Source organism: Diplotaxodon limnothrissa, linkage group LG17 (assembly GCF_057381915.1).
Source record: "Diplotaxodon limnothrissa isolate DT_005_m linkage group LG17, D_limnothrissa_male_GT1.1, whole genome shotgun sequence".
Classification (NCBI taxonomy): Eukaryota; Metazoa; Chordata; class Actinopteri; order Cichliformes; family Cichlidae; genus Diplotaxodon; species Diplotaxodon limnothrissa.
Window position 1 is genome coordinate 37,339,880 of NC_140612.1, and position 27,206 is coordinate 37,367,085.

Below are 27,206 nucleotides of genomic sequence, written 5' to 3' on the forward strand. Positions count from 1 at the left end.
TGCTTTGAGCGTTATAGCCAATAGACCAATAGACCAGACTGAGGAGCTTCATTAAGAGCATATTTCTGCATGGTAACCATCTGCTGGCTATCACTTGTGTTGAGCTAATGACTCTAATACTGTTTAATTGCATACATCTCGCTGTCAGGGGGGAATACTGCACTCACTCCACTCTACACAGGTGGTAACACTCCACACTGAGAGGCCACCAGTGTTAGTGTGAAGGAGTGAGTCTTTGCTGGAATCCATGAAATGCAGCATTCATGCTTTAAGTATATAAAAGAAAAATGCATATCGATGAATGTGTATTTGTTACAGTCCGTGTAAAAAAGGAATCAGCAAATGATAAACTAAATATATAAAATTTTACATTTTAGTTCATTTACTTTGGCAAAGCTAATTTTCTCAACACTGTTTAACCTCTTAACAGAGGGCAGTAATGACAGTTTAAGCTCTCAGTTTTTGGGTAGAGTAAAATGGTTTAGAAACCATTTGATTATAGGATGTCCTCACAAATGTAGCCAAACAAACATTTGTGTGTATGTGTAGGTAGATATGCTGTTAATGTCGCTAGCGCTATGTGTGGGTGCATGTGGTTGTTCAGGCATGAATATCCATTTATCCCACAATACTAACAAAGACATTGATTCACCATTACAGTATACTGTATGCTACAAAAAAGGCAATTAGCTCTCCATCTCCTACGCTTGGCAAGGCTTAAAGTGGTTAATGGCTATTGATACTGAGGGGAAAGCAGCTTGTCAATAGAGCCGTGCTAAGGCTCTTTCTTTAAAAAGAGAATGGGATAACATAATGGTTGAACAGACAGCCAAGGCCACTGTCAAGTAAATTGTACTAGCTATGTGTATAGTCAATGTTTTGACCTGGATCTGACTGTGTGGGGAGATGAGTCCATCCATCCATCTAATTGAGTCCATCACAATCCTTATTCTCATCTAAAGAGCTGCACGTGTTTGATTTTAAGTCTTCTACCTTGAAAGGCACGAGGTGCCGACTCAGCCAGTCTTCAATAACCTGCAAAGCTGGGCAGACAATCGTGAACACGAGCACCTAAATTATGTATACATGTGAGTCACAGATGATTATTAGTTAAAAGAGCTGAGGCCTCAAACAGAGAGAAATATTACACTAGATACTATTTATCAGTGGTAGTCACACACACACATACATACATACTGACAAACATGCAATTAAATCACTTCCTGTGAACCAAATAGTCAATTTACAGGCAGAAGATGAGATGGTGGTAAATGAAGTGGATGCAATGGCTTCCAAAACTTGCAATCCTTTCTGCTGTGTCAACTACAGCTGCCAGCAGCAAGCGGCTAAAGCCGTGGAGAAATTAATGGAGGAGAGATGACAGGTGTGGTACGCACATACACATATCAATAGACGCGCATTTGAGGCTAAAAGCACCAATTTTTGGCTGTAACTGCTGTGTTTCTGTGACATGTATCAATCCACCTCCAACCAACACATCTACATGAACGTTACGCAGAAAGTGCAGTTGCACACACATCCTGTCACCTACATGCACAAACACTCCAGGTTGCTGTTGGTGGTAATGGTGTTTTGCAGCACCCTGAGGTGTAATAGGCCTAGGCAGTGCTCTGTCGGGGCCATTAGCTTGCTGTAGTTCATATAATTACACAAAATGGGCACTCTGGCAAACAGTGGGTACTAATGTAGGAGTGGGGCACCGTAGCATGCACAGGTAAGAGCCGACACAGGATGGCACAGCCAAGCTGCACTTAGCAGGATGTGATGTTGTCTCTATGGGTAATTTGTTCATTTATTATGGCAACAAAACGGCCAAAGTAAATGTTGATGGGAGTTTTTTTTATTGATGCACTGTCACCACTGATCAGCACAATGCCATAATTATCAAACAGGTGTATTTACTATTTATAGACTGGTGATCTGCTAAGACTGGTTCCTGAGCAAGAATGGCTAGGCTAACTGTTAACATGCACCAAAATCAATTCGCAAAAAAGACAAAAACCTGAAAGCTTGATCCTTCATAACATTCTCAGGTTCTATTTCAGTGCAGCAGAGCTCCTTAACACAAACAGCTCTGATTATGACGGAAGCCCCACCTACCTATTGTTCAAACCTACTGTTTGCAAGGTGCAGCCAATCAGAAGAAAGCTGGCTTAAAGGAGGGGTGGTGGTGGGATTTTAATTTTGACCTGTTAATCACATCAGTCTTCTTTTTCATTAAGCAGAATGCTGGCCGGTGTGTAAAAATAAGTCAGTTGTTTGGTGGTGGCTATGGCGGAGCTTCCACAGATTCAGTAACATTAGCAAGTGGTGGAGCCCAGCAGGTGGATGAGGGAAAGGGGAGGCAAGAGGAGAGACCCGAGGCGGCCGCCGGTGTCAGGTGAACTTAACTTCAGGTAAGAAGCTATGACCTGCAGTCTATCTGGGTCAGATATAAACCAAGTTTAGGTGGAGTTTATTTTCGTTGCGCTGACTTTTTACAGTCCGTTACAATAACTCGTACTGCGTACTAGCTAGCATGACGGAGTTTATATACAGCTGTGTGGTGCTATGATGTTACTGAGAGTGAACTTTATTTTATTCATAAAGTTAGTTAGTAGAGCTGCCAACCGTCCTGTAAAAAACGGAATGGTCTCGTATTCAGAGAAAATATCATGCGTTTCGTATTGAGCTGAAAAGGAACACAGTTTGTCCCGAACTTCAGCTACAATGAAAAAGACACAAAGCCGGAGTTAATTTGTCGTTACACTGCAGCTGCCTCTTCTTCTCTCATTCTCTCCCCTCTCTCTCCTGTTGCTACTTCAATCATGAAACTGATCAATGATCAGCTGATCGTCTCACTTGTTTATTTATCTCCCACTTTGCACCAGAAAGAGGAAACCAGCTGATGTTGCGCTAAACAACAGCAGCACGTTTAAGCTTGATCAGCTGTTGTTAGAATTTATTTAATATTACTTTCTAGTATCAGCTGATGTTTGCTGGAGCCACAGCTGTAAAGCTGCTGGTCATGATATGGTTTGGTTATGTGGTGAGAGGGAAACATGAAGATGAAACCAGGAGATGTCCTTACTGAATCATCAGAGCTGAACAGGTGATGGAGAAACAGGTTTACCTTTTAGGTGACATGAATGAGTTGAAGGGAAGTTATGAACTGTTTCTGAGAGACAAATAACGCCAGGATCCTTTTTTATGCAGCTGACAGCTGGTAACTGTGCATGGGGGGTCTTGCTAAGTTTTGACAGGGGGGCAGGTAGGGCATTAACAGGGAAAGGGGGGCACAAAGAAATGCTTTCTTATTCTCATTAAAATTGTCTGGCTGTTATTAAATAATTATCTGAAGCTTACAACCAAAGTTTTTATCTGATGTAAAATGTATAGCAATCATACATATACCAATAAGACAGTGTACATCACTGTCACATTGCAGAGGCCTTGTTGACAGTATTTGGCTCTACATATCTGTGTGAGCAGATTTTCTTTCACATGAGTGTCCTCAGGTAGCCGTCTGAATGCTGGACACTCTGAGACCTGTGTCTCTGAGTGGGAGACCAGAGATCACATTAACATGTGTATTAACAAACATGCCATATTGGCTCAGTTTACTTTTCTTATCACTGTTGTGAGGAGACCATAAATAGCATTTGTATTTTCTGTTGTACAGTTCATTTGCTGTTATGGAGTTCTTGTTATGGATAACAAGTGTCTGTTTTTTGTTTCAAAATAGCTGATAACTATTCGCTGATAGCTGCCGACATCTGGGAACAAATATAATTCTATAAAGTGGTTCTATATAGTGTGTAACTGTTCATATAGAGCGTTACTAAATTTATTGCTAATGCAATCATATAGCACATTGACTTCTGAGGAAATTTTAGATGGCACTCATCATCAGAAAGATTGCCTACCCCTGGTCTATCTTAACCCTTTAAAGCCGGTGACGTAACTATTTTTAAATCCCGGTAGAACTGCAACCTACGTGGTTGCAGTTCTACCGGGATTTAAAAATAGTTAGCGCAATAATTTTTTTTGCATATGAAACTGGAGGAGTTGTACTTACATCTTATGCCATCAGCTTGTCCTCGGTCAGTTTCCTTCCACATATAGCTTTGCAAAAACCGCATAAAAAGCACTTGCAGCAACAAAACATAATATTCCAGAAACATGCTTTGCCGATCCTATCAGCTGTTTGTAACACTTCCTACTTCCATCAGCACGAACTATTGCATGTCTGCCATGTCCTGCCTGAAACCGGAAGTGACGTCATTTTGCAGAAATGTAGTTTTTTTTTTTTTTTTAACATAAGGGCCTCATGAGCCCATACTTGTGTTTTTAAAAGTTATGTTTGACTTTATGACTTTCTGTATCGTTTCTGGGATGCTTAGGACTCATATTGCACTGCTAGAAATAGTTTATTTTGATGCATATGCTGGGGTTTTTTGCAAATTTGCATTATAATATTTATTTTCGTTTTTCCTGCAGTATATGAAAATTGGTGTATTTCAAAAATAAAACTATGAAGACACTTAAAATAAATTTCCTGTGGTGGGAAACTATTTTGTGCAACTTTTTTGTATTTACAGTTTTGAGGGATAAACCTCAAAACTGTAAAATATATGTTAAAAAAATAAAAACGATTTTAAATTTTTTTGTAGTTTATTGCACTTTTCTGCAATTTATGTAATTACTATGCACTTAATGCATACATATTATTAAAATTTGGGCTATAATGGTTGTATTGATGTATATCAACTTGAAATGCTCCCAAAAATGGCACTACAGAATGTAAAAAGCTCTGGCGGACTTGGTTCTATGGTAGGTCTTAAATGGTTAACAAACGTAAGAAATCTGCTTTGCTCATTTATGCGCTTCTGGAGTCACAAAAGCCCAAAAAAATATTTTGAAGAGGTTAAATATGCCAAGATAATTCAACAATTACCAATATATCTGCTGAGCAGTAGATCAAGACTAGACTACAGAACCGAAAACAAAATAAACAAGCTCATAAAAGGTGCTTTTTAATGCATTATAAATAAAATACATACATTTATATCTCGAGGAGACAGTGGATCTGGCCAGCACCTTTGGTGATTTAAATACTGCGGGGGAGTGAATGGGATTAAAGAATGAGAAAATGGCAGACTGCTTGAGAGCTTTCACTACACATGGAACTACAAGTGTGGGTGTTCTCATTTATCATTTGGATACTCCAACCTCACAGTAAAGACCTGTTTTAATGGCTTTGATAAGTACAATAAAAAAGCGTGTATGGACACTCTGTTAGGACAAAAATGCCTTTGCTTTCCACAGTTAAGTTATAGGGAGCTAGCTTTGCATCCATTTGGTATCAGTCAATGCCAACCCAATGACAAGTTCATAACCTTTGGAACAATCCCGCCAGAAGCAATTTAAGCGGTGAAACAGTTGTCTCTCCTTTTGTGCATTGAAGCATTTACAGTGATATTTCCCCTCGATTTTCAGCGAGTGCAATATCAAAGTACATAAGCACTCAATATTTAACCATTTGGCCCTGCTCCATATCAACAATTATCAACTAAATCCTAGCAAAACTGTTTCGCTGTCACACTTTCAAACAAGAAATGCATGAAACCAACAACTGAAATACATTTCTATCGCATATATGAGCCCAATATGTAACACGTGGATGCCCCGTGAACTCTACTACAATAAATCAAACAAAAGCAAAACTGGAGACTAAACAGTTTATCTCAAACCATCAGCAAGTTCAGAAAGGTTAATGCCCTCCTAATCACGAGTTCGAGATCCATGAGAAAACCCCCGGAGCAGAAGTGCGTTGGTGATCGCTTTGACTGCATAGAAGGGTATTTGAATTTAAAATTCAATATTTATGTCTCAGTTCATGACCCACAGCGTTCCTCAAAAACTCTTTTCTTCTCTTAGTCTTAAAAATCTATTTCTCCCTCTCCTGCTGCTGTTGCACTCTGTTTATTCCTCACGAGCAGGTCGATATAGCTGTTTATTTGGCATTTTTGTGTCTTAACTGAGTTGAGAAGGGGACATGCAGTTAGCTTACAGGCTGACAGAGCAACTCCTGTTTTTTATTATCTCAGGGCAAAAAAGGGAAAAAGCTGTAAACTTCCCATTACTATTGTGCTTATTTGGGAATAAACCTCATCAGATGATAATTTTGGTAATGGTACTCAAAGAGCAAACTAATCACCCAATTCATGACTATTTTCACTTGATAAATGATTTCCTGGCAAAGGCTAACTTGGACCAATCAACAGAACAACACCACACCTAAATTAGAAAGCTAATACACAAATGCATTTGTGAACACGTGATTGATGACTGACTTTCCAAGCAGCTTTGGTCATCAAAATCGTACAGCAAATTAATTCACAGTACAAGCCGGCACGAGTTAGCCTGAAAGCAAACTTTGGCTGTCAATGATGGAAAGCGTGTAGGCGTAAGAAAAGCCATAAGAAAAGGATGTCACGGAGTAAACGGGAGGATGGGGTGGAGGGTTACACAATTACTTCCACCATATAAGCTCTGAGTTTTCCGGTCCTTTATTCCTCTCCTCTTGTTTTGGCACGAATAGATTCATATGCCAAATTGGACGCAGCACTCAATCAGCAAGGTGATTATTAAAAGCTGTTTACCGGAGGTGGCCTTGTCTCACTTTCGACACTATTGACTACAGTGTCATCAATCAGAGCAGCTACAAACCCCTGTGAGCGTTTGCTGACGCAAACCAAGTTTGGGAAGAAAGTTCAGGAAGAGAAAATGAGAAGGTCTTTGTTGTGATAAATGGGTGAAAAGTATGGAATTAATGATCAGAGGTGGGACCGGCTTCTGTACGCGAAATTGCAAGGTGTTGATCTTGACAGCAACTCATGTACACATATGCAAGCAAAGACAAAAAAAAAGAAAAGTTAATCAGGACAACAAACTTTAAGCTTGAGAAATGGGCAAGAAAAAGAACTTTTTACCACATGGCACCTTAAAATAACATCCATAAAACTATTCTTTTCTTTCTAGTAGAGGACTCGTTGGATCACACTGTTCACAACATACTGCAGCGTTTGTGTTGACAGAATAAAACATCTAGAGTGACCAGATGTCCTGATTAAATCATCAGAGTTCCAATTTGTCCTGGCGTCTCGACAGGGACACACTTTGTTCTGATAATTAGACTGAATGGATTTTTGGAGTTTTCTTCTTGCAAAGGAGACCTCTGTGAATTGTGTCACAGAGTAAAATAATTGCATTATTATTTAGAAATGGGTGGTGCAGATAAGCACTCTAAATAGGGAAAAGGCTTGTTTCTCTTCTCTTTTATAAAGACCAGCGGCAGGGTAAGCTTTTTGTCCTGACAACAGTCTATTTACATATATTCTATATTACAACACAAGAGTGGTGCACTTGCCCGTTTTTGCAATGTATTTATGTTATATTGGGATTTTTGTTTTCTGCTCATAGTCCAGGAAAAAAACAAAAAGGATCTTATACAAGGTTTTGCTCCTTGTGCCCTGTGACAGTGATTGAAATACCGCTGACATTTCCAGAACACTCTGGTTCCTTTGGAGTACCCCTTCTTTCCGTGATTGTCAAGGCTGGCTAACCCAAGGCATTCTCCACACGTAACTGATCTGAGGACAGCAGCTGACATTTACAAAGGTCCACAGTTTTTTCACACACCATTAATTAAAGTGAGAACAAATCTTTTTCTCCCTCTTTGGCTCTTCCACCTCTCACTTCCGTCACGACCGATCTCCTCGGTGCCTTGTTGAAAAAACTGTAATCGTTTACACAGAACTAAAAGCTTTGTACTCACACAAACGCTTGGCCTCACGTTAACAATCACAAGGATCGAGCATCCTCAGGATAGAGACTATTCAGCAGTCCTTACTAATATAAATCTCAAGGTAACAATTTTAGATGGCCATGGTCAGTTTAGTTGCATACACTGTATATAATGATGCCCTGATGCATGATTAACAGAAGTTGTTGAAAACACATAGAGCTGGAGATTGACACTTTGCATGCACTGATCATAAATATGAATGTCACTCCCATATTGAGCTTACAATAAAGTCTTTGAACTGTTATTTTAGGTGAAAGCATTGCACAACATACAGCTTTAAGAAAAAAGAAACTCAAGAGTTTAGTTTTAATTTATTTGGGCTGTTCTGAAATCAACTCGGGGTCAATACTATATGCACAAGGTGAGAAATGTACATACACCCTGTGAGATGATTAATTCAGCAGAGCTGAAAGTTACAAAATGTCTTTAACTTGTCAAGGCCAAGGGCAGTAAACTTTCTGTTGGTAATCATGACTGAGTATAGCCTGTAGCTTCTCTGCGTGCCACTGCAAACCTTTTTTGTAATGCCATATATGGATGTGCCATTCTGTAGTAGCTGGATTACCTGTGCTACCTGAATGGGCTGCAGGGACTGTCTCATCCTACCAGTAGTGAAAAGGACACAAACTAAAGACCAAACTAGAGGAAAATCAGGCAGGAGCGAGAAAGTAGAAGGGAGCGAGTGATAGTGTGTGGCCGTTATCCACAAACCCATTCCTTTTTTGGGGGTTGCCTTTCCAGTGTACCTGCTGTCACTTTTATTTGCATCAAAGCAGGTGAACTGGATTCACAGTGGTTTAAGGTTCGTAACTGGAGAGACAGATATCCCTAAAGTTGAACATACTTTGTGTTATATTGTGGTGATCAAGTGTTGGCTTAATTTTACAGAGGAGATAAAGCTTGGTTAATCCTGACCACGTGAAAAAAGGTGGGGGTGGGGGGTGGACTGGAAAAATAAAAGGTAAAGCTTCAGATGTTTAAACACAATTTCCAGAGGTATGTGGCAAATCAAGTCCAAGAACGCTGTATTAAACTTTTAAGCATGTCATCTTTCTCTAGTACTTGTTTTCTACCAGAGAAGGCGTAACATTGTTTGTAACAATAAAGTTGGCAGACAATCTCAAAATCCTTTAGCATAATCTCCAATCATCAGTGTAAACCTGGACACAAGGAAAGTTAACAAAGTTTCGACCTCAAATCCATCAAAAATATATTTAACAGTTAAAAGTCAGTTTTGCCCCAGAAAGCAACCATTTTAACTGAAAAACTAATTGGAGGCGAGACCATAAGATTCATGTTCATCACCAGAACATGTAAACATTTGACTGCAAGTGTACATTATGCAGTAGAAACAAAAAACAGGAGTACATCATTAGTGAATATGAGTTGGTATTAAAGTCCAAACAAGAAGCAGCATCAAACTGAATTTATGGCTAGTGGTCATTGCTCATTTTCAAAATATCACAAACAAAGCACGGTTACATGGTTCTTACATGTGAATCTTAAGGGACTTGTGAATACTAGTCAAACTTGCAGGCCACAGTCAAGTCTTAGAAACAAAAGAGGAGAGGCTTTTTATTGTCACTTAGGAGTTCTGCAGTGGCAATGTTAGCGTCTGCAGGCATTACAGACTAATGGGAATGTGCTGACTGTGCTGGCCTTTCCTATAAACAGCAGTGCAAACACATACCTGCATTATATCCCCCTGCTTGCCCATTACTGTGCGTACAGTATGTGGGTGTGTGCTTCAAAGTGGTCGCATGCTAGTAGACTCACAAATGTGTGAATGAAATAGTATTGTGTGAGAGAGAACAGCTTTTGTGCTTGTTTATGTTGTCATGTCTATGGGCGTGTGACTCTGAGTGACAGAGGGAAAAAGAATCCGTGGAAATGTGCGTGCACCAACTTATCCATGCAGCCCAGGCCGGCAGTTTGCGGTAGTGTGCTAGCTGAGGTGGAACGGTGAAAGGCAGATTGCTTAGGGAGTGCCATACTCCTGCTTTTCATTTTGCAGCTTAACCAATCCAATCCCACAACCAAGAGAGGAGATTCACAGCTACTCTCCCTACTATGTTTGATAACAATGCATGAATTATCCTTTTAAATTACTTTCTGCATGCGTTTTTTAATTAAAACTATTAAAGTGAATCAGTCATTCGCGGTCCCTCTGAGGACCCTGAGAATGTAACTCGCCAGCAGTTTGTCATACGCCGCTGCTCCTCACATTCTACATTTAACATTAAAGTCAATTAGCTCACGTTTTTTTCCACAGCTAGTGACTACACTGCAGTGACTGGGCAGAATTAGAGAACTCAGTATATCACCAGAATAAACAGAAGAACAAAGTTGAGGCTTTTCGAGTATTCGATCTAGGACAAAAACGTTATCCATAGATTTTCAAGAGCATATCGTTTTCCACCTGAACAAAGCTCAAATCAATCAAAACAATTTAGAACTGTGAGCTGAACAAGCTGTTAATGTTGTACTGTTCTAACTAGCTGCTACAAGTGAACTTTCCCTCCAGGCCTGGGGAAATTGGAGAAGCAATTCAGTGTAATAATGAGCAGATTGATTGAAACTGGTTGGAAACCTTTATTATACCGCTGCAAGCGTGTGTTACGTGTTTGCATGCATGTTGTAGCAGACAATATAAGGAGGAGACGTCTCCCTTAAAGAATGTTAAATAGGAATGGAAAAGAGAGTTGAGTAATGTCAGAGATGCTGATCTGAGGCAAACAACATCCCCACTGGGACAAGCATGAAATAAACATGTTGTTGCACTGAGATGGGCTTATTACAAGTTCTCAAAAGTTTGAACAGTGTGGTGACAGAGATATGTAAAGATGTGGACTTATTGTTTTCATTGGTTTAATGAATCTCTAACTGGAATTGCTGTGGTGCCATGAGCCAGAGGTGTCAATTGGAAGAAGGGTATTAAGCCAGCACCGACTGACTCCTCGCAGACATGGAAAGAAACTCTGAAGACGACAGGCTTTATTTAAAAAACTTTTTAAGAATTTAATTCCTTGAGATACATTTTACAAATTTTACAAATGAAAACCTCTTTGCCCCATTTTTGCTCAAGCTGAACAATAATTTGGGCTTTTAGGCAGCAGCAAAAGTGTAACACTGCAAAAGGGGCTGCGCCACATTTGAATCACAAGATAAAAAGGAAAACGTCTTTGTGAAAATGAATACAGAACAATTTTGTCTCCAATATCTGGTTTTCATAATTGCTGGAAGACAAAAATGAAACTGAAAACAAAATTCGATTAATCGCGCAGCCCTACTAGAATCCTTCTACTATTTATGTTGTAAAAGATAAAGTTCAATGAAGCGAGAGAAAAAGACGATAGCGAGAAAAAGAATAAATGCCAGAGAGATAAATGGCGAAAGAACGAAAGCCAGAATGAAATAAAGAGACCAGGAAAAAGAGAAATACGAAGCTGAGACTCAAAGAAATAAAAAGTGGCAAAAAAAAAAAACAGAGAAGTTAGGAATTAGTAAGAGAAAGAAAAGACTAACCGAGATTGTGAGAAAGATTGGAAGAGAAGGAAAAGCAGGCTTGAGAGGAGAGGGATGTGAGGGTTGCTGGATAAAGCATGTGGAGATAAGGTCTGTTCAACAGGCCCTTAAGAACCTGGCAGGTCCACGTTTAAACTCTAAGGCTCAGCGGATCAGAGGCAGAAATCTCTTGGAATTAAACCACTAAAGCTGAGAGAAGAAGAAATCTTTACTTATCTTTCCACACAGACACTAATCTGTATCAAAAAACTTGGTAAATTGAATTAGCAAATGAGAGAAAACAAACCATCCCCCCCCCCCCTTTAAGGCAATATGCCTGTCAAAGGCCGTAAACAAAAGTAAAGGTTTGTATATTTTCATGTAAAACTTTCTGTAATTTTAACTCAAATCCACAATTTCAATATATTCGTGATATATAAATATATATATATAAATAAATATGCATCCAGTCCGTAACATAAACAAACTGATACACACAGACAAACACACAGAGGACATCTGTGTTCCATTACGTACCGACAACAACTTCCCGTGAAGACATAAACAAATAGATGATGAGAGCTCATTTGTTGTGCACTGGGTGGGGGAAAATGTCAGGATGACATTTGGCTGTAGCTATTTATGAGTATGTGTGTTGTTTCTCGTGTGTATCTGTGGGTGACTGAGTACCTACTGTAGCTATAAAATCAAAATATATCAAGGAAAAGGAGGAAAATATAATCTAAAATATAGTTCAATCAATGTGGGATGTGCTGGACAAACAAGCCAGATCTGTGGAGATCCCCCCATTAAATAACTTACAGGATGTCATGCTAACATGCCAACAATCCCAACAATCCCCTAATGACACAAAAGGTTAGCAAGGACTTTGTGTGTGCATAGTCTCAAACTGCAGAAACCCATTAAAAAAAAAAACTAGAACCACCTTAAGTTCTATCTGAATTGGACTCCAACAAGAAGTACCAGTTTATTTAAGCTCGATATGAAGAATACTAAAGGACAGACGAGTCAGTCAGTGTCTCATCTTCAGACTCTGATAGCCTCCAGTGTCTCACTGAGTGGATGAACCATCTTTAACCCTTTAGAGCCGATCGGAGCGGGAACGCTCTGTTATGCGTAACTATTTTTAAATCCCGGTAGCACTGCAACCACGTAAGCTAGCGCAAAAATTTTTTTTGCATATGAAACCGGAGGAGTTGTACTTACATATTGTGCCATCAGCTTGTCCTAGGTCACGGTTTCCTTCCACATAAAGCTTTGCAAAAACTGCATAAAAAGCGCTTGCAGGAACAAAAACATAATATTCCAGAAACACGCTTTGCCGGTCCGATCAGCTGTTCAAAACACTTCCTACGTTGGAATAGACGTCAGCGCGAACTTTTGCATTTCCGCCATTACCTGGCCGAAACCGGAAGTGACGTCATTTTCGCGGAAATATAGTCTTTTTTGCGATCAGGGCCTCAGGGCCTATACTGCTCTTTTTAAAAGTTATCTTTGACTTTATGACTTTCTGTGTTGTTTCTGGGATGCTTAGGACTCATATTGCACTGCTGGAAATAGTTTATTTTGATGCATATGCTGCTTTTTTGCAAATTTGCAGTATAATATTTATTTTCGTTTTTCCTGCAGTGTATAAAAATTGGTGTATTTCAAAAATAAAACTATGAAGACACTCAAAATAAATTTCCTGTGGTGGGAAACTATTTTGTGCAACTTTTTTGTATTTACAGTTTTGAGGGATAAGCCTCTTAAATTTCTCTAACTACAAATATATGTTAAAAAATCAAAAACGATTTTCAATTTTTTTGTAGTTTATTGCACTTTTTTGCAATTTATGTAATTACTATGCACTTAATGAATACATATTATTAAAATCTGGGCTATAATGGTTGTATTGATGTACATCAACTTGAAATGCTCCCAAAAATGGCTCCACAGCATGTAAAAATATAATATAAGCTCTGGCGGACTTGGTTCTATGGTAGGTCTTAAAGGGTTAATCAACTGGCCTCCACCTAAAGCACACATTTTTCAGAACTGTAACCAACTCGTGCGACTTTTGAAGACTTCTTCACATTTATTACGTGATGAAACAGGAGGCACAGAAAAGATGGTTTGAGGTCATGACCGTCAAATATCAAGAACACAAGTAAAGCCATTTGATTGCTGCTTGTATTCATTTCAGATGTACTTTTGTCACTCTTTTCATTCTATATAACCAACTGAGGGGCTCTGAAGTCAAACGGACCTGTGTAGGACCTCTGAAGTACTACGAGTCACTTCTTTTAGCAAATAAAAACTATGTTATTAGCTGATCAGCTGATATCCACTCAGTACTGAGCTGTGCTACATCAGTCATCCAATGAGATTAGCCATAATTCAGAAATACGAGTAAAAATATACCTCTTTAACATAGATAACACAGTTTACATATTTTCCAACCAAGAGGCAGCTGTGCTTTCAGTGTTTTTGGAAACCAGATACTGCAGTCCTTTTGTTTATTGGCTTCATTCTGAAATGTATTGCCTCAAGCCTCAAGTGCCTGCAAGCTGCAAACCAAAGCAGGCTCGGCTTTAATTAATCATCCGTAAGACTGGTCTAAATAAAACTGTCTCAGGAACAACAAGAGGAAAGTGTGCAACAACGTATTTATGGTCTCGGTGCAAAAACTTCTCTCCTCCGTGGCTCTAAAATTGCATCTGTTCTTACTCTCCCATTAAGATTCTCTCGTTCCTCAAAACCTCACATTTCTTTGTCTTTTTCATGAGAACAGACTGTTTGCCCTTGTTTGCCACTGCATCGGCCGCATGCAAAACCAGTCAGAAAGTCACACTTTAAAGTTGGAAGTGTAAATATGTGTCTGTGCATGCATTCATGTGTACAATACAAAATCAAATCAAATACACACACATGCACTTAAAGCACATTTAAGACAAAAAGTTATAATGTAAACACTGTGCAAGCTTAAAAGAGTGTGTATTTTTGAGCTTCACATAGTGGTTAGAAGAGAAACTCACACCTAGCGACGACACTTATGCAGGCACAAGCATTACAAAGTGTCCATCTGTCCAATCCTAACACTTGTGTTTAGCAAAGCAGATCTGCTCAGCTGTCTGGACAGTCAAAGCAGCTTGTGAGCATCTTATATCCTCCATGTCAATGTTATCTCAAGTATCACGTAAGATTACTTCTCAGTCTCATCCTCCTCCTTATGATGTTTTTTATATTTCTGACTTGTGAACACAGAAGTGAGAGGACTCAGAGGACTACAAGACATCAACAATAAACAAGAGAGAAAGGTCAGAGATAAGATAAGAAAGGAGCAGAGAAAGTAGAGGGAAATGTTAAAAAGAAGAAAAATAGAGAACAGAGCACTGAGAAAAACCCAAACGGATAAGTTAGAAGAATACAACAAGACAGAGAATCAGAGAGAGCTGCCAACGAGCAGAGATGAGGTTTATATGTGACGATGCTAGAATGTGTTGCTACCGTTAAGAAGGCAAGTCCCCCCAGTGAGCTGGCAACCAAAGTCACCTTCTGGCAGCTGTCTACTGTCATCTACTAATGCACTCACAACGACTTTTGAACCTCGCAGTTAATGACCAGGGAGGTAATGGAGAGGGATGTAGGCCATGAACAACTCCGCAGTCTGGCAGACTGTTTTAATATTGCTTTCGCACAACCGACAGATTCATCTGCATAGAGTAAATCACCACCAGCATCACCAACTGGACAGAAAAACCAGCACCGTGTGTAACTTCCTGTGTACATCTGTAGTGTTCGGACAGCCCACACAGGTTTGAACCTCTCAAGTATCACAACTTGTAAAATCTCAAGTGGAAATTCAACACACTGAGCAAGTTCTGCCTCGAAAACTATGGAACAACAATTATCTCTGGGACGTGCTGTGTGTGAAGAGTCTCCTGTTAGTTACTTCAAAAGGTTTATTCAATAACACTTCAGTCGGCACAGTTAAGGTTCCGCAGTTTTGCCGTCTACTGACCAAAATCTGAAGTATTTTGGTGCTCAGAGTGCAAATCGCTCTCTCTGCTGCCGAAAGGGTTTCGATTTTTCTGCCATCATTACCACACAGTTGCTGCAGAATTATTCCAAGCCTAAACTAATCCCCTGCTGGGACTAAGCAGCTGGGAATTTTATTTTTTAAGATCTTTTTTTTATTCCCCCATATAGACACAAGCGACAACAATTACCCTAGTTAATTCACCGATCTGTGCAGAAGTCTTGAGCCACCCATCACTTTTTTAAATATTTTGCTTCCAAGGAGTCTGAATTTATTATTACTTTTTAAAAAAGTGCTCCTGAGCAGAAGTTCTCCAGGTGTTCTGGCTACTTTCCACCACTCATTTTCAGACCAGTCCTTGTATCTGACCATTTTGATTTTATTGTTTTTGTTTTATTGAACTTGGTTAACACTAACCTATGAATCATTCAAACACATATAATAGTACATTTAGCAAAAAGCCTGTTTTAAAATGTGTCTTTAGGTGCTTTGTAACAAGCAGCCTGTCTAACAAAACCATAATTTGTTCCAGTTTCTGTTAACACAGTCTAACAGGAATGATAAAGTTATTTTGCACTGGCAAGGTGACTCCCAAAACACTTGAGGCACCTCAACATGGTGTGCAGTGTGTGGATAAAAAAAATCTGAGGAAAGTGGACAAGTGGAAGATTAAAGAAGAAGTCCAATCCATCCATTTTTAACCGCTCCGTGGTAGCAGCAGCCTAAGCATATAAACCAAGACCTCCCTCACTTTAGCCACCTCCTTGAGCTCACCCAGGAGAACACCAAGGAGTTTCCCAGCCAGCCGAGAGATATAATCTCTCTGGTATGTCCTGGTCTCTTCCCAGTAGGACATTCCCAGAACATCTTGCCCAGGACGTGCCCAGAAGATGTTGAAACCACCTCAACCAGCTCCTTTCGATGTGGAGGAATAGCAAATCTACTTTGAGTGATTGGGGGTGCCGTTCAGGTGCGTCCGCCTTCCCCGCAGCAGACCACGCCCCACCACAGCTGTGCAGTCAAAAACAGGCTCACTGCAGTCACTAAGGGTGAACAGTATTACATTCTCACTAAATGATATATATATATGTATTATCTCTGTTCACATGTTTCTGGGTTTCTTTTTTGTAAGACTAAGACTGAACTTTATTTTTCCATGTTTGGCAATATTCACATTCTGTTTAACTTGATGCTTTTTTGAAGAAGTGGTGCAGACTAATGAAGCAGTCTAGTTACAAAAGTTACAAATAGTTGTTTGAAATGAAAGTTGTTTGTTTAAAAAAAAAATTACCAAAGGCATTATTGTGAATGAGTTTATTATCTAAATAAAGTTGCAGCTAGGCTTTTCTGTCATTGTTTTGTTTAGGTGGGGCCTGAAAATATTTCTTCCTGCTTTGTGGGGGAAGATGTAAAAAGCCCGAGAACCACTGCTTTAGAGAAAGCTCTTTCACACCTCTCGTATCTGCAATTTCGTCCTTTCGCTCACTATTGACCAGTAAATGAACAGCTTTGCTTTAATACTCAATTCTCTTGTCACCACGACAAACTGGTCCAGTGTCTACATCACTGGAGCCATCGCCGCAATTCATCTGTCAATCTCCCACTGCCCTCTCCAAGCTCCCAAGACATCTGGGGCAGTAATTTGCCCATGACTTGCAGTGGGAACTCCCAACTTTTCCAGTTGTGGACCATGGTGTCAAACTTGGAGGACTGCTCCAGGGCAAGCTCGAGCCCACCATCTGATAAAGCCTACAGAACCACATCATCTGCAAAAAGCAACTTCTGAGCCACCAAAGGCTCAGAAAACAAAAGAAGTAGCAGCTAAAATGGATCGAATCACACGATGAACAGTATCTGAAATTCACATTGTTATATTTCCACATATGCTTGCACGTTTTCATAAATATCCATTTCTATTGTTCCAAGGCAACCAAAAGAAATTTGCACAGTGCTGTATATGCACTACTGTGGACGGTCTATGATTTAAAAACAAGTTTTCTCATAGAAACACAATTTTACATCCACCCCAACCCCTATAACCAAAGTATGGCATTTATAAATATTCATATTATGTAAACAAATGTCAATATCAACACCATCGCCTTCTGTGTCTGTGTCCGTTACCTGAAAATCCCTCTCCTCCAGGATCTCTTTCCTCCACCTCACCAGGAAGGCCGCACACACATACAGGTGAAAATGGGAGAAGCCCTCTGGTTCAGCCTGGTGAGCGAGATAAAAAACAAACAAACATATGATGTTGATTTAGCACAAGTTTAACATTTTGCAGCATGAAAACAAACAACACCTCCATCTCAGATATGTTATATAAACGGAAGCTCAAGAGTGCGAGCAAAGCATCTCTGAGAAGCTCAAACACTCCAGTCTTTCATCACAATTTCATTTTAGGGAAGATTTGGAAGCAGTTTTGCATGATGTATTTAGCCACGCATACGAAAAAGGAGACAGAGGGGAAAAAATAGAAAAAAATTGGAGAATATAAAACATTCTTTTCCTGTCAAAATCCAGAAATTTACATTTGCAGGGCGAGAAAGAAAGATACAAATCCCCTTTTCCTCTGCACAGCTTTTTATTTCAGCTGCTCGTTATGTATGGTGGCTTACTTTTTTTTTTATAACTCTGCAATGAGCAGAGGGAATTAAAAAGGGAGTAAGACAAAGGATAAGATGTTCCCTGTTCTATTCATTTTTCTCCAGAGCACCATCACAGAGGGGATAATTACCAAGGCCTTTTGAATGCAAGTGACTTAGGAGTATACGGTCCCTTAAAGAAGGAACACAATATTCAAAGTACATCCTGGTATGAGGACTTTTCTGGAGGCATTTTGACAAGTTAGGTTACAACATGTGTTATTTTAGGGAACATCAAGGTTTAACTGGACACCTAAAATTTTGCTGTTCCAAACAAATGTGCCGGTATTAAAGACAGCCAGACTGAGTCTCAAATAAAGCTCGGGGCAAGGCTTATTTGTGACAACAGTTGGGGAAGAAATAAAAACTCCTGTATAAATAGCTTGGAGTGACAACCAAACATTTGCATGAATCTGGAAGTCAAAAATCAACCAAAGGCAGGAAGACAGGAGCTGTGTAAGAGGACCCAGCTTCAGTCTGACGGCAAGAAAAGGCAACCAAAAGTGCAGAGAAAAGAGAGAGATGTAAACAGTATAGGAGTGACTGAGTGAGCGAGAGGCAGTCTGTATGCAAGTGCGGCAGGGCTCTGTAACCTTATCTCCCCTGGACAGACACTTTTAATCATATTTTGTAGCATTGCTTTTTTCCCTGTTCTTGAGATTGACAGCAATACGTGAAATTTTTCTCTCCATTTTTTATTTTTTTTGTAACTTGTCAGAAATTCAGGAAAATAAAATCTCCTAGCTGAGTCTTGCAAAGCCCTTCCTGTTTTCCTGTTTCAATTCAACTTCTCAGAACTGAAATAGAGATCAAAACAGGACATTTTGCTACCAAGTGACCACTACATAAACAGGATAACAAACTGACAAGTTTATTGACAAGCCTGATTAACCAATGCAATTTAAGTATGGAATTGCACCCATGAATTTCTATGTTCACTAGCAGGCTTTTCCTGGCTCAGAAATGTGGGAACATGAGTGGTCAGCGCACAGGGAAGGCAAGACTAGAGCAAGAAAAACACTCCTAATAATCCCATAAATTAATGAATATTCTGCAAGTGTGCGCCTTGATGTGTCCACTTTAATAGTGCGTGGTATTAGAAAAAAAAACAAAAAACAAATGGAGCACTGCGGTGCTCAAAATCATGAAACACACACGTCCTATAATTTGATATTAAACTTTGCAGTCTCTTTGGCACAGGTGGATTAGTAAAATGCCAAAGGCTGTACATACGGCACTGTACGTTCCAATAACTCAGCAATGTATCATCAGCAGTGCTTCCTCGCCCGTATAACAGCGGCTATAACTCAGCAGCACACGAGTTTCAGACCCTAACTTCATTTCAAAGGCAGAAGAGGAAGTGCATTTACTGACAAACCGTCCATTATTCTCTCATACACAGTACAGAGAGTGGTTCAGAGGTCGGCGCAGTGGAGATCACCCGCCCCACAAAACAGTCAATCAGGGAGAACCACTGGTCAGTTAACTTATTGCATTTAAATAACACAGACAGTGCCATGTTCTATATTTCGCCAGGTACTGTAATCAAGTGTACGAGCTGATCTTTAATCACCATGCTCATTTATGCAGTGGATAACAGTGAGCCATAACTCTGCAGGAATTATCAGAAACTGCCTTTCCTCTGTGATAATTGAATTTCCCTCCAAGAAGGAAGGAACAAACAGATTAATAATGGATATACAGAAACGAACAGAGATTTGATGTTCGAAAAAACAGAAATTGTCTTCTCGCTCTCTCTTTCTGTCTTTTTTCTTTTTCCCCCCACAACATTGTTAGGTTTTTGCAGACAGATTGATTCTCCCCACGCCTCTGCGTACATATCCTGTCGCTCGGTTTCCTTCTCGCTTTGCCTCCCACTTAGTTAAACCAGTTTTTACAATTATGCAATTAACAGCGTCTGTGTGCACGCGCGTTTGTTTGTTTGTGTGCGTGAGAAACAATGAAAAAGTGAATAATGGAGAGTGCAGGGAGTGGTGAGACAAAAAGAGGGGTGTCTGTGAACAGCGAAGCATGGCGTGATGGGAGTTGTAAACTGGCAGGTGAGTGGCTTGTTGGTCGGGCATTGCAGCCGAAGCAAACAACTGAAGCAAGCAAGCAAACATGCGAGCGCGCACACACAAAGAGACGAGTGAGTATATGAGTGGCATATGGGAGCACAATGTTTATCACTCTCCAAAGACTCACCAAGTTTTAATTTCCTTTCTTCTATGAGTTTGTTTGTGTGTGTGTGAGAGAGAGTTCATGGTTGAGGGCACCAGCGGGGCCGTGAAACTCTGACTTCCGCTCTATTTCTCGCTCTGCCCCCCGTCACTCCCTCTCTGTCGCCACTCCATTCTTACAATCTGTCACCTCCTTCAGTCTCATTCAACAAATGTCTGCTACTCACTTTTCTCCCTCTTTCTCTGTAATCCCACTGTGAAGACTATTTCATAATTTAGAGAGTGATTTTTCTTGACAGTTAATATAAAATTTGTCATCTATCATTTCCACGAGCAATCCAGCATTAACGTGAAATCTATTGCCTCCACCGACTGCATAGTTATTGGTGGTATATGACTCGTGTTCTTCTTCACTTTAATGCGTTTAAGGCACAGAAGTTGAAATTATTAAATGCCACTGCATCTGTAGGCCAGAATTATTCTGATGTTCCTGTGAAGTAATGCAGGCCACAGTATAAATGGCTCAATATTCAAAAAATGTGCATGTTTAATAGTTGTTTGCTATAAATACGATTTAAAACTGTTCATAATTTGTTCTGTGCATGACTGACAGGCTGCCCTGTGAAGCATTTCTATGTAATGATTAAAACTGTTTTAAGTTTATTAGCTCTGAAAGGATCTGTGGATTAGCTGACTGACAGAAAATGAACAGTCAAGTCTGATAATTGGTTCATCATATGAGTCATTTAAATTTCAAATATTTGCTTGATGGAGCTTCTGATAGGTGAGGATTTAGTGCTTTTCTCTGCTTCACACAACTCCGGGTGAGAGGAACTGTGGTTCTTTGTCCATAGCTACAATTTACAGATGGCCCCTGAACTCCACACATTAAGATAACCGGTAGGAGTGTGTGATAGTTTGGTATGGATCAATACCAAGTAAATATAGGGCCAGTATTGCCGATACTGATACTTTTAACCTATAAAGGCAGCTTATGTGGGGGAGATCGGTGTGTCATGACTTATAAGATGAAATGTGCAAGCTAAACACATCCTAATGACCACTAAATTTACTTTCCACAACAATTAGTTAACACAACAAAACAGACTTTTCATATATTATTCATGTATCTCATGTAATGTGTGCTAAAGGCTAAAAATAAAATGGATGTGACAGTCAACACAAAAACATTCAGACATTGCTCATTTCTATTTTCAAAAAATAATTTCTTTTTGAAAAATTCAGTGGGCTACATACTCAACTTAAGGGTTATAAACACAGTATTGATCGATCCACCCACCTGTAGGAACAGGCTGTTGTGAAAGCTTCTAGCCCCGCATATACATACCGTGCTTTCAAAAGAGGACAGATACAAAGATATATTCACTGTAAAAACCTCACTTCACACATTACGAACCTGTAAATTATGACGGACCAGGAGCCGAATGAGCTACTATGTTACACATATTCCGGTTAAATGACTGATTCAATTCAATTTTATTTATTCAGCACCAAATCACAACAGCAGTCGCCTCAAGGCGCTTTATATTGTAAGGTAGACCGCACAATAATACATACAGAGAAAAAACCCAACAATCATATGACCCCCTATGAGCAAGCACTTTGGCGACAGTGGGAAGGAAAAACTCCCTTTTAACAGGAAGAAACCTCCGGCAGAACCAGGCTCAGGGAGGGGCGGGGCCATCTGCTGCGACCGGTTGGGGTGAGAGAAAGAGTTCAGCTAAATTAAAAATAGATGTAGCCCCTTAAAGAGCTTGTGGGTTAGCCAGAGTATGAGGCAGAGCCAGGATATGTCATAATACAAGTTCCACCCATCTAAACAACTGATCTTAATTTTAATGACAAGAGTTCCTGGTTCTAGTTCCAGTTGAGGCACAGACATAATAGCATCAATTCATCTAAATCAGTTCTGAATACAGAGAAATGTCTTAATTATTTTATATTGGTTTAGTTTTTAGTTGTATAGACTCTGGTAACTCAAATATAAATATAAATAAAATGGTATTTTGTAAATGGTCCTTTACCACCATCCGTTTATTTCATCGGCACACTGCTCTTTCTTGCTGCCCCATCCACAGCTATGTTATCTGCTGCCGCTGGTGCTCAAGGCTTACTCGTCATTATGATTTGCAAAACAAAGTTTGTCGTAGGAGTCAAGGTGACTCCGTCAAACTTGTCTCTACCTCTTCTCCTCCTCCATTGTTATGCCTGGTCCTCCACCCTCCTCGTGTCAGGGCAGCCGTATTGGCTGAGACACGCGAGACTCTGACTGACAAGCGCCGCTGATCAAAGTACGGAGAAAACAGGGGGGCGAAGGACTCGGGGTGATAGGGGTATGCTGAGTGCAGTCGATTGGGAGAACAGGAGGAGTAAAAGGGAGGGGGGGTCACCAGAGACATAAAGGGTAGGAGGCTAAGGGTGAACGGAGGAGAAAAGAGAGGGAATGAGGAATGCAGAGTGAGGAGTAGCGCAATGTCATAGCTTCTCTAAACTGCTGCGCTGGCTGTCTGACTAGTCTCATTGCTCCAAGACAAACCGGCCTGACATGGGACAAACTCGATACTCTGACGAGTCGTCTCTAGACAAGGTGAAAAGGCGATGATGATGGAAGACGGTAATGGAGCAGATTCAAAGTGATGTAACAATTACACAGACTGAATATGATCAAGCTCCCTTCCTATCCTTTGTGTAGGAACATCGCAACATTAGTGATTGGCAAAAGTTGGCATTAACTGCTACAAGCTGTACAAGTATTCCTGTGTGGAATTGCGCACTCGTAGCTGGATTTGATGTTGTGCACGATGAATTTAAACACCGGATATCAAGACAGGGATATTTTGAATTGTAAATTGGGACGTGGGATCTCACAAAAAATAAAAAATGCAATCCTTTTAAAGAGAAAGTGAGAAGGTTTGCAGAGTTTTTCAGGCAAACAGCTTTGAATATAATTCCAGTCAAGTTCAGCGTAGTGTTTTTGTGCATGCTGCTCTAATGCGTTGCCCTGCTCTAGGCAACATTATGAGTGCCAATAATGCATGGTTAGGTTTTAGAGAACATAGGTGATAATGTGTGGGGAAACCATACATTGAAGTTTGTGGTAAATGCTACCAGTGTGACACTTAAAATGCTGCTTCGATGTCAAGATGGGGTGAGGGAGAACAAAACTTTTTTTTAAAAATGAGAGAAATATTTCTACTCACGACAGTGAGAACATGGCAGAGAGAAAACACAGTGACCAGGGTCCTGTCTACAGAGGCCCATCTGATTGTTTGGAGTGATCGCAGGGCCAACAACGGCTATGGAGAGGACGCAGGAAGGCAGCCAAAGCGAGTAGGGACACTTCCTCAGGGATTGTCCCCCTTACTTAAGTGGCAGCTTTTATTTACATCCACAAAGAGAAAACTTTGGAAAAGTTGGTAGAAGAAATTCCAATTCTTTACTTCAGATACAACCATGTAAAAATATAACTACAAAAGCATCGCTTTATTTGAAAAATGTCGTTTGAACTAAAAAAAAAAAGTATGAAGTAGTTAACAAATACATGATTGATAAAACTGCTAACAGCTAATTAGTTCAGCAAGTCTTATCAATCAAGGCTTTATTCGCCACGTGCAGGTTGCCCTGCAGTGAAATCCATAATTCTCTTTTAGGTTTTAGAAACAGACTGTGAGAGAGTGAGAGAGTGTCTTAATGCAACATCACGCGCGTCATAGGTTGGAAAACACCGGTTTAAAGCTTAAAGTGGCTTATTCAGGTCACTCACAGCTGCACATTTGTATTTTCAGTTTTTACTAGAGTAGCCGTGGATGATCCACAGCTCAAAATAATCAAAAAACAAATTGCTTTACAAGAAAATTACAAGTTAAGATAATGATACAGTTTCAGCTCTTCACCTCTTAAGCTAATTTTCTTCTGATTGGCTGGCATTGACAAATGGAAGGACTGAAATGAGACAGCCATCCATTTTTTGTTTATGTTTGTCTGACATAACATGGCAATAATGTTAAAAAAAAAAAAAAAAAAAAAAAAAAAAAAAAAAAAAAAAGAAGAAGAAGAAGAAGAAGAAGAAGAAGAAGAAGAAGAAGAAACTATTTAAAAACAAACATTATGTCTGTGTGTGTAACTGATGTATTACAAAATGAATAAACTTTCCATGAAATGTAGTGAAGTGAAACTATAAAGCAGCACAAGATTAAAAACTGTGCCTCACTACTTCAATAATAGTCGGCTACTTAGTTCCTTCAACCGCTAATGAATGTAAAAGCTGTATTAATAAGGAGATCAAAGCAAAAATAATTCAACGTCTGTGAAGAAGCCGACTACTCCTGTGTGCATTTGACTAATTTGCTCTGTGCTTTTAACCTTAATCTAAGCTAATGTTCTGACCTATGTTGCAGTAAATTACCACATTTATTTCCACTAGCAATCCATACAATTGGTTAGATCTTACCCAGTGGTTTTAAACAAAGGTAAACAGCTTCCTGCTTGGTAAATTCAACCATTCATATGGAAAAAGCACCATGTTTCAGAAACCCAAAATGTCATGGTATCCCTTTAACAGCCATGCTAATGCTGCCACACTGAGCTACTTGCTAATTTCATGCTCCACGCAACAGGGATAATTTGGTCCCTGTCTGTCTGTCTGCTTGCCCGTTTTTCGGCCAAGGGAAGAGCAGTCTGTGCATGTGAGCGTGTTTCGCTCTATATCTTGTGTCCTTCTCTTGGTTTGTGCCTTTCTCCCTCTTTCAAAGATCAATAGAGACAAATGAGGGGGAAAAACAAGTCTCGGAGAGAAAAAGAGGAAAAGCAGGCTGAGGGCAAAATAGACAAAAAAAAAGAAGAGAAGAGAACAAACGAATGTTGAGAAGAGTCTGCAGACAGAGAGATGACACGAGACGCAGAGAAAGAAAGAGGAAGCGCTGTGTTGTGTTGGATCACACTACTGAACAGATGGCCACACCGCAGAGAGAAGACTACAACAGAGACATTACAACAGCCAGGTTAAAATCTCCCCTGGAAGACACTCGCACAGGCGCGCATACACACATATACTGAGGCTCAGTGGCAAAGGGTAAGGTCTTTCTGTTTAATATCAGCATTTGGGAGAAACCCAAACACACTAGTTTTTTCGTTATAAGTCAAGAACATGAATTAAGGAGCCTTTTTACAAAACAATCTTCTAGACATTACTAAATAATGCATGTGGTTGTGCTGTAAAGGGGTTTATACAACCACTAAACTATCAGCTGTCTGTTAGGCAAACAGGAAAAGGTCAAAACTACATGCAAAGGTAAACACACCGAAAAATAGTTTGAGGGCAAGTGTGATGGAGAAGAGCAAGAGGAGGAAAAGGGATAGAAGAGTAAACTGGGAGATGAGAAGAGAGATGACAAGAAGAAAGGGCATAAGGGGCGCGTGAAAGAAAAGCAATGCGATGAAAAAGTTTTAAAAAGGACAACAGAGACTAGCAGAGTAGAACAGATAAGAAGAGCTCTGTGCTTTGCTGTCAGCTCCTCTGAAAGTTTCATGAGTGGAAATGGCCTAATTCCCCTACCAGGTCAGGACTGGAGGTGAGGGACTGTGACCGAGCCTGCCAAGACGAGGTGAATGTGAGTTTGTGTGCTGCATCAAAAGGTGTGTGTCGAGGGTGCCGTCCAAACGACATTGTAAAACATCAAATATTTAGAGGATGCATTACAAGTACAATGTGTACCAGCGTTGCTGTCAAGTCACGACAAAGCAACAACACTGTTTAATCATTCACTGCTCGACTTGAGGTGGACCAAACACATGCAGTCATATGAAAAAGAAATATTTCATAGCACTCTATGGTAAATGGACTTAAATAGCATTTTTCTACTCTCCCGGAGTACACAAAGCGCTCTATACAACATGCTAGATTCACCCATTCATCATCTTCTATGCTTTTAAGTGCTTACTGATGGATGCATCGCTGAGCAACTTGCCCAAGGATACTTGGGATGCAGACGAGAGGAAGCCCGGGATCGAACCACCAACTTTCCAATCAGCAGATGACCTGCTCTACCTCCTGAGCTACAGTCTATGCATTCTTGCGAAACACAAAGTACATTCTCATTGTTTTCATAAGAATTAATAGGGTAAGTCGAAGCCAGATACTGCTCATCAAATGAACGCATAAATAGAATCATCACTGGTGAGCACCTCTAGAAAAGCAGAAGATTTGGTAGTTTGCTGGTCTGGAACTTTTAGGTGTGTGTTAACAAAATACCGCAATCTTAATAGACCCTAACCCTGACATCAACAGATTCCTTGGAGTGAATCTGCTAGACGCCTTAGCCATGCAGACTCGTCAATCAGACAATCAGACTTGTGGAATTATGTCCTTTGGGCAGTCAAAACCAAAGTGCAGATGACCATAATGCACAGTTCCATGATTGGCAAAAACCAAACACAGAATATCATCACAAACATTTTTGTGCTGCCACAGGACCTGGGCACCTTCCCCTCAGGGAGTTAACCATGTACACCAAAATATTCAATAAGTCAAATGTGAGGCCAACTGCCGACAGCTTGGCTGAAATGGGGTCATGCAACAGGACAATGATCCCAAGCACAGCAGCAAATCTACAACAGAATGACTGAAAAAGCAAAGAATCAAAGTGTTGCAATGGTTGAGTCGAAGTCCAGACCACAACCTGAGTGAAATGCTGTGGCAGGACTTTAAGAGAGTTGTGTACAGACAAATGCCGGGAAAAACAACAACGAACTAAAGCAATGTTGTAAAGAGGGAGTCAAAATCCCTCCACAAGAAAACAATTCAAGTCATTTCTGTTAAAGGTGGTTCTACAAGCTATTGACTCAATGGGGAGGGATTCTTATTCTTTTACAGGGCTCTTTGTAGTCCTCTTTTGTTTCAAGGTCAGAGGGTCACTTCAGAGTTTCTATATTTCAATCTTCTA

General features: G+C 40.0%; 1 protein-coding gene across 1 annotated transcript in view; it reads right to left on the reverse strand.

Moving 5' to 3' along the window:
* Nucleotides 1-27,206, reverse strand: part of tbc1d22a (TBC1 domain family, member 22a) — a 163,649-nt gene that overhangs the window by 8,228 nt on the left and 128,215 nt on the right. Inside the window, exon 13 of the mRNA XM_085375485.1 lies at nt 17,541-17,636. Within this exon, the coding sequence (XP_085231611.1) occupies nt 17,541-17,636 (96 nt within the window). The remainder of the gene's footprint in view (nt 1-17,540; nt 17,637-27,206) is intronic.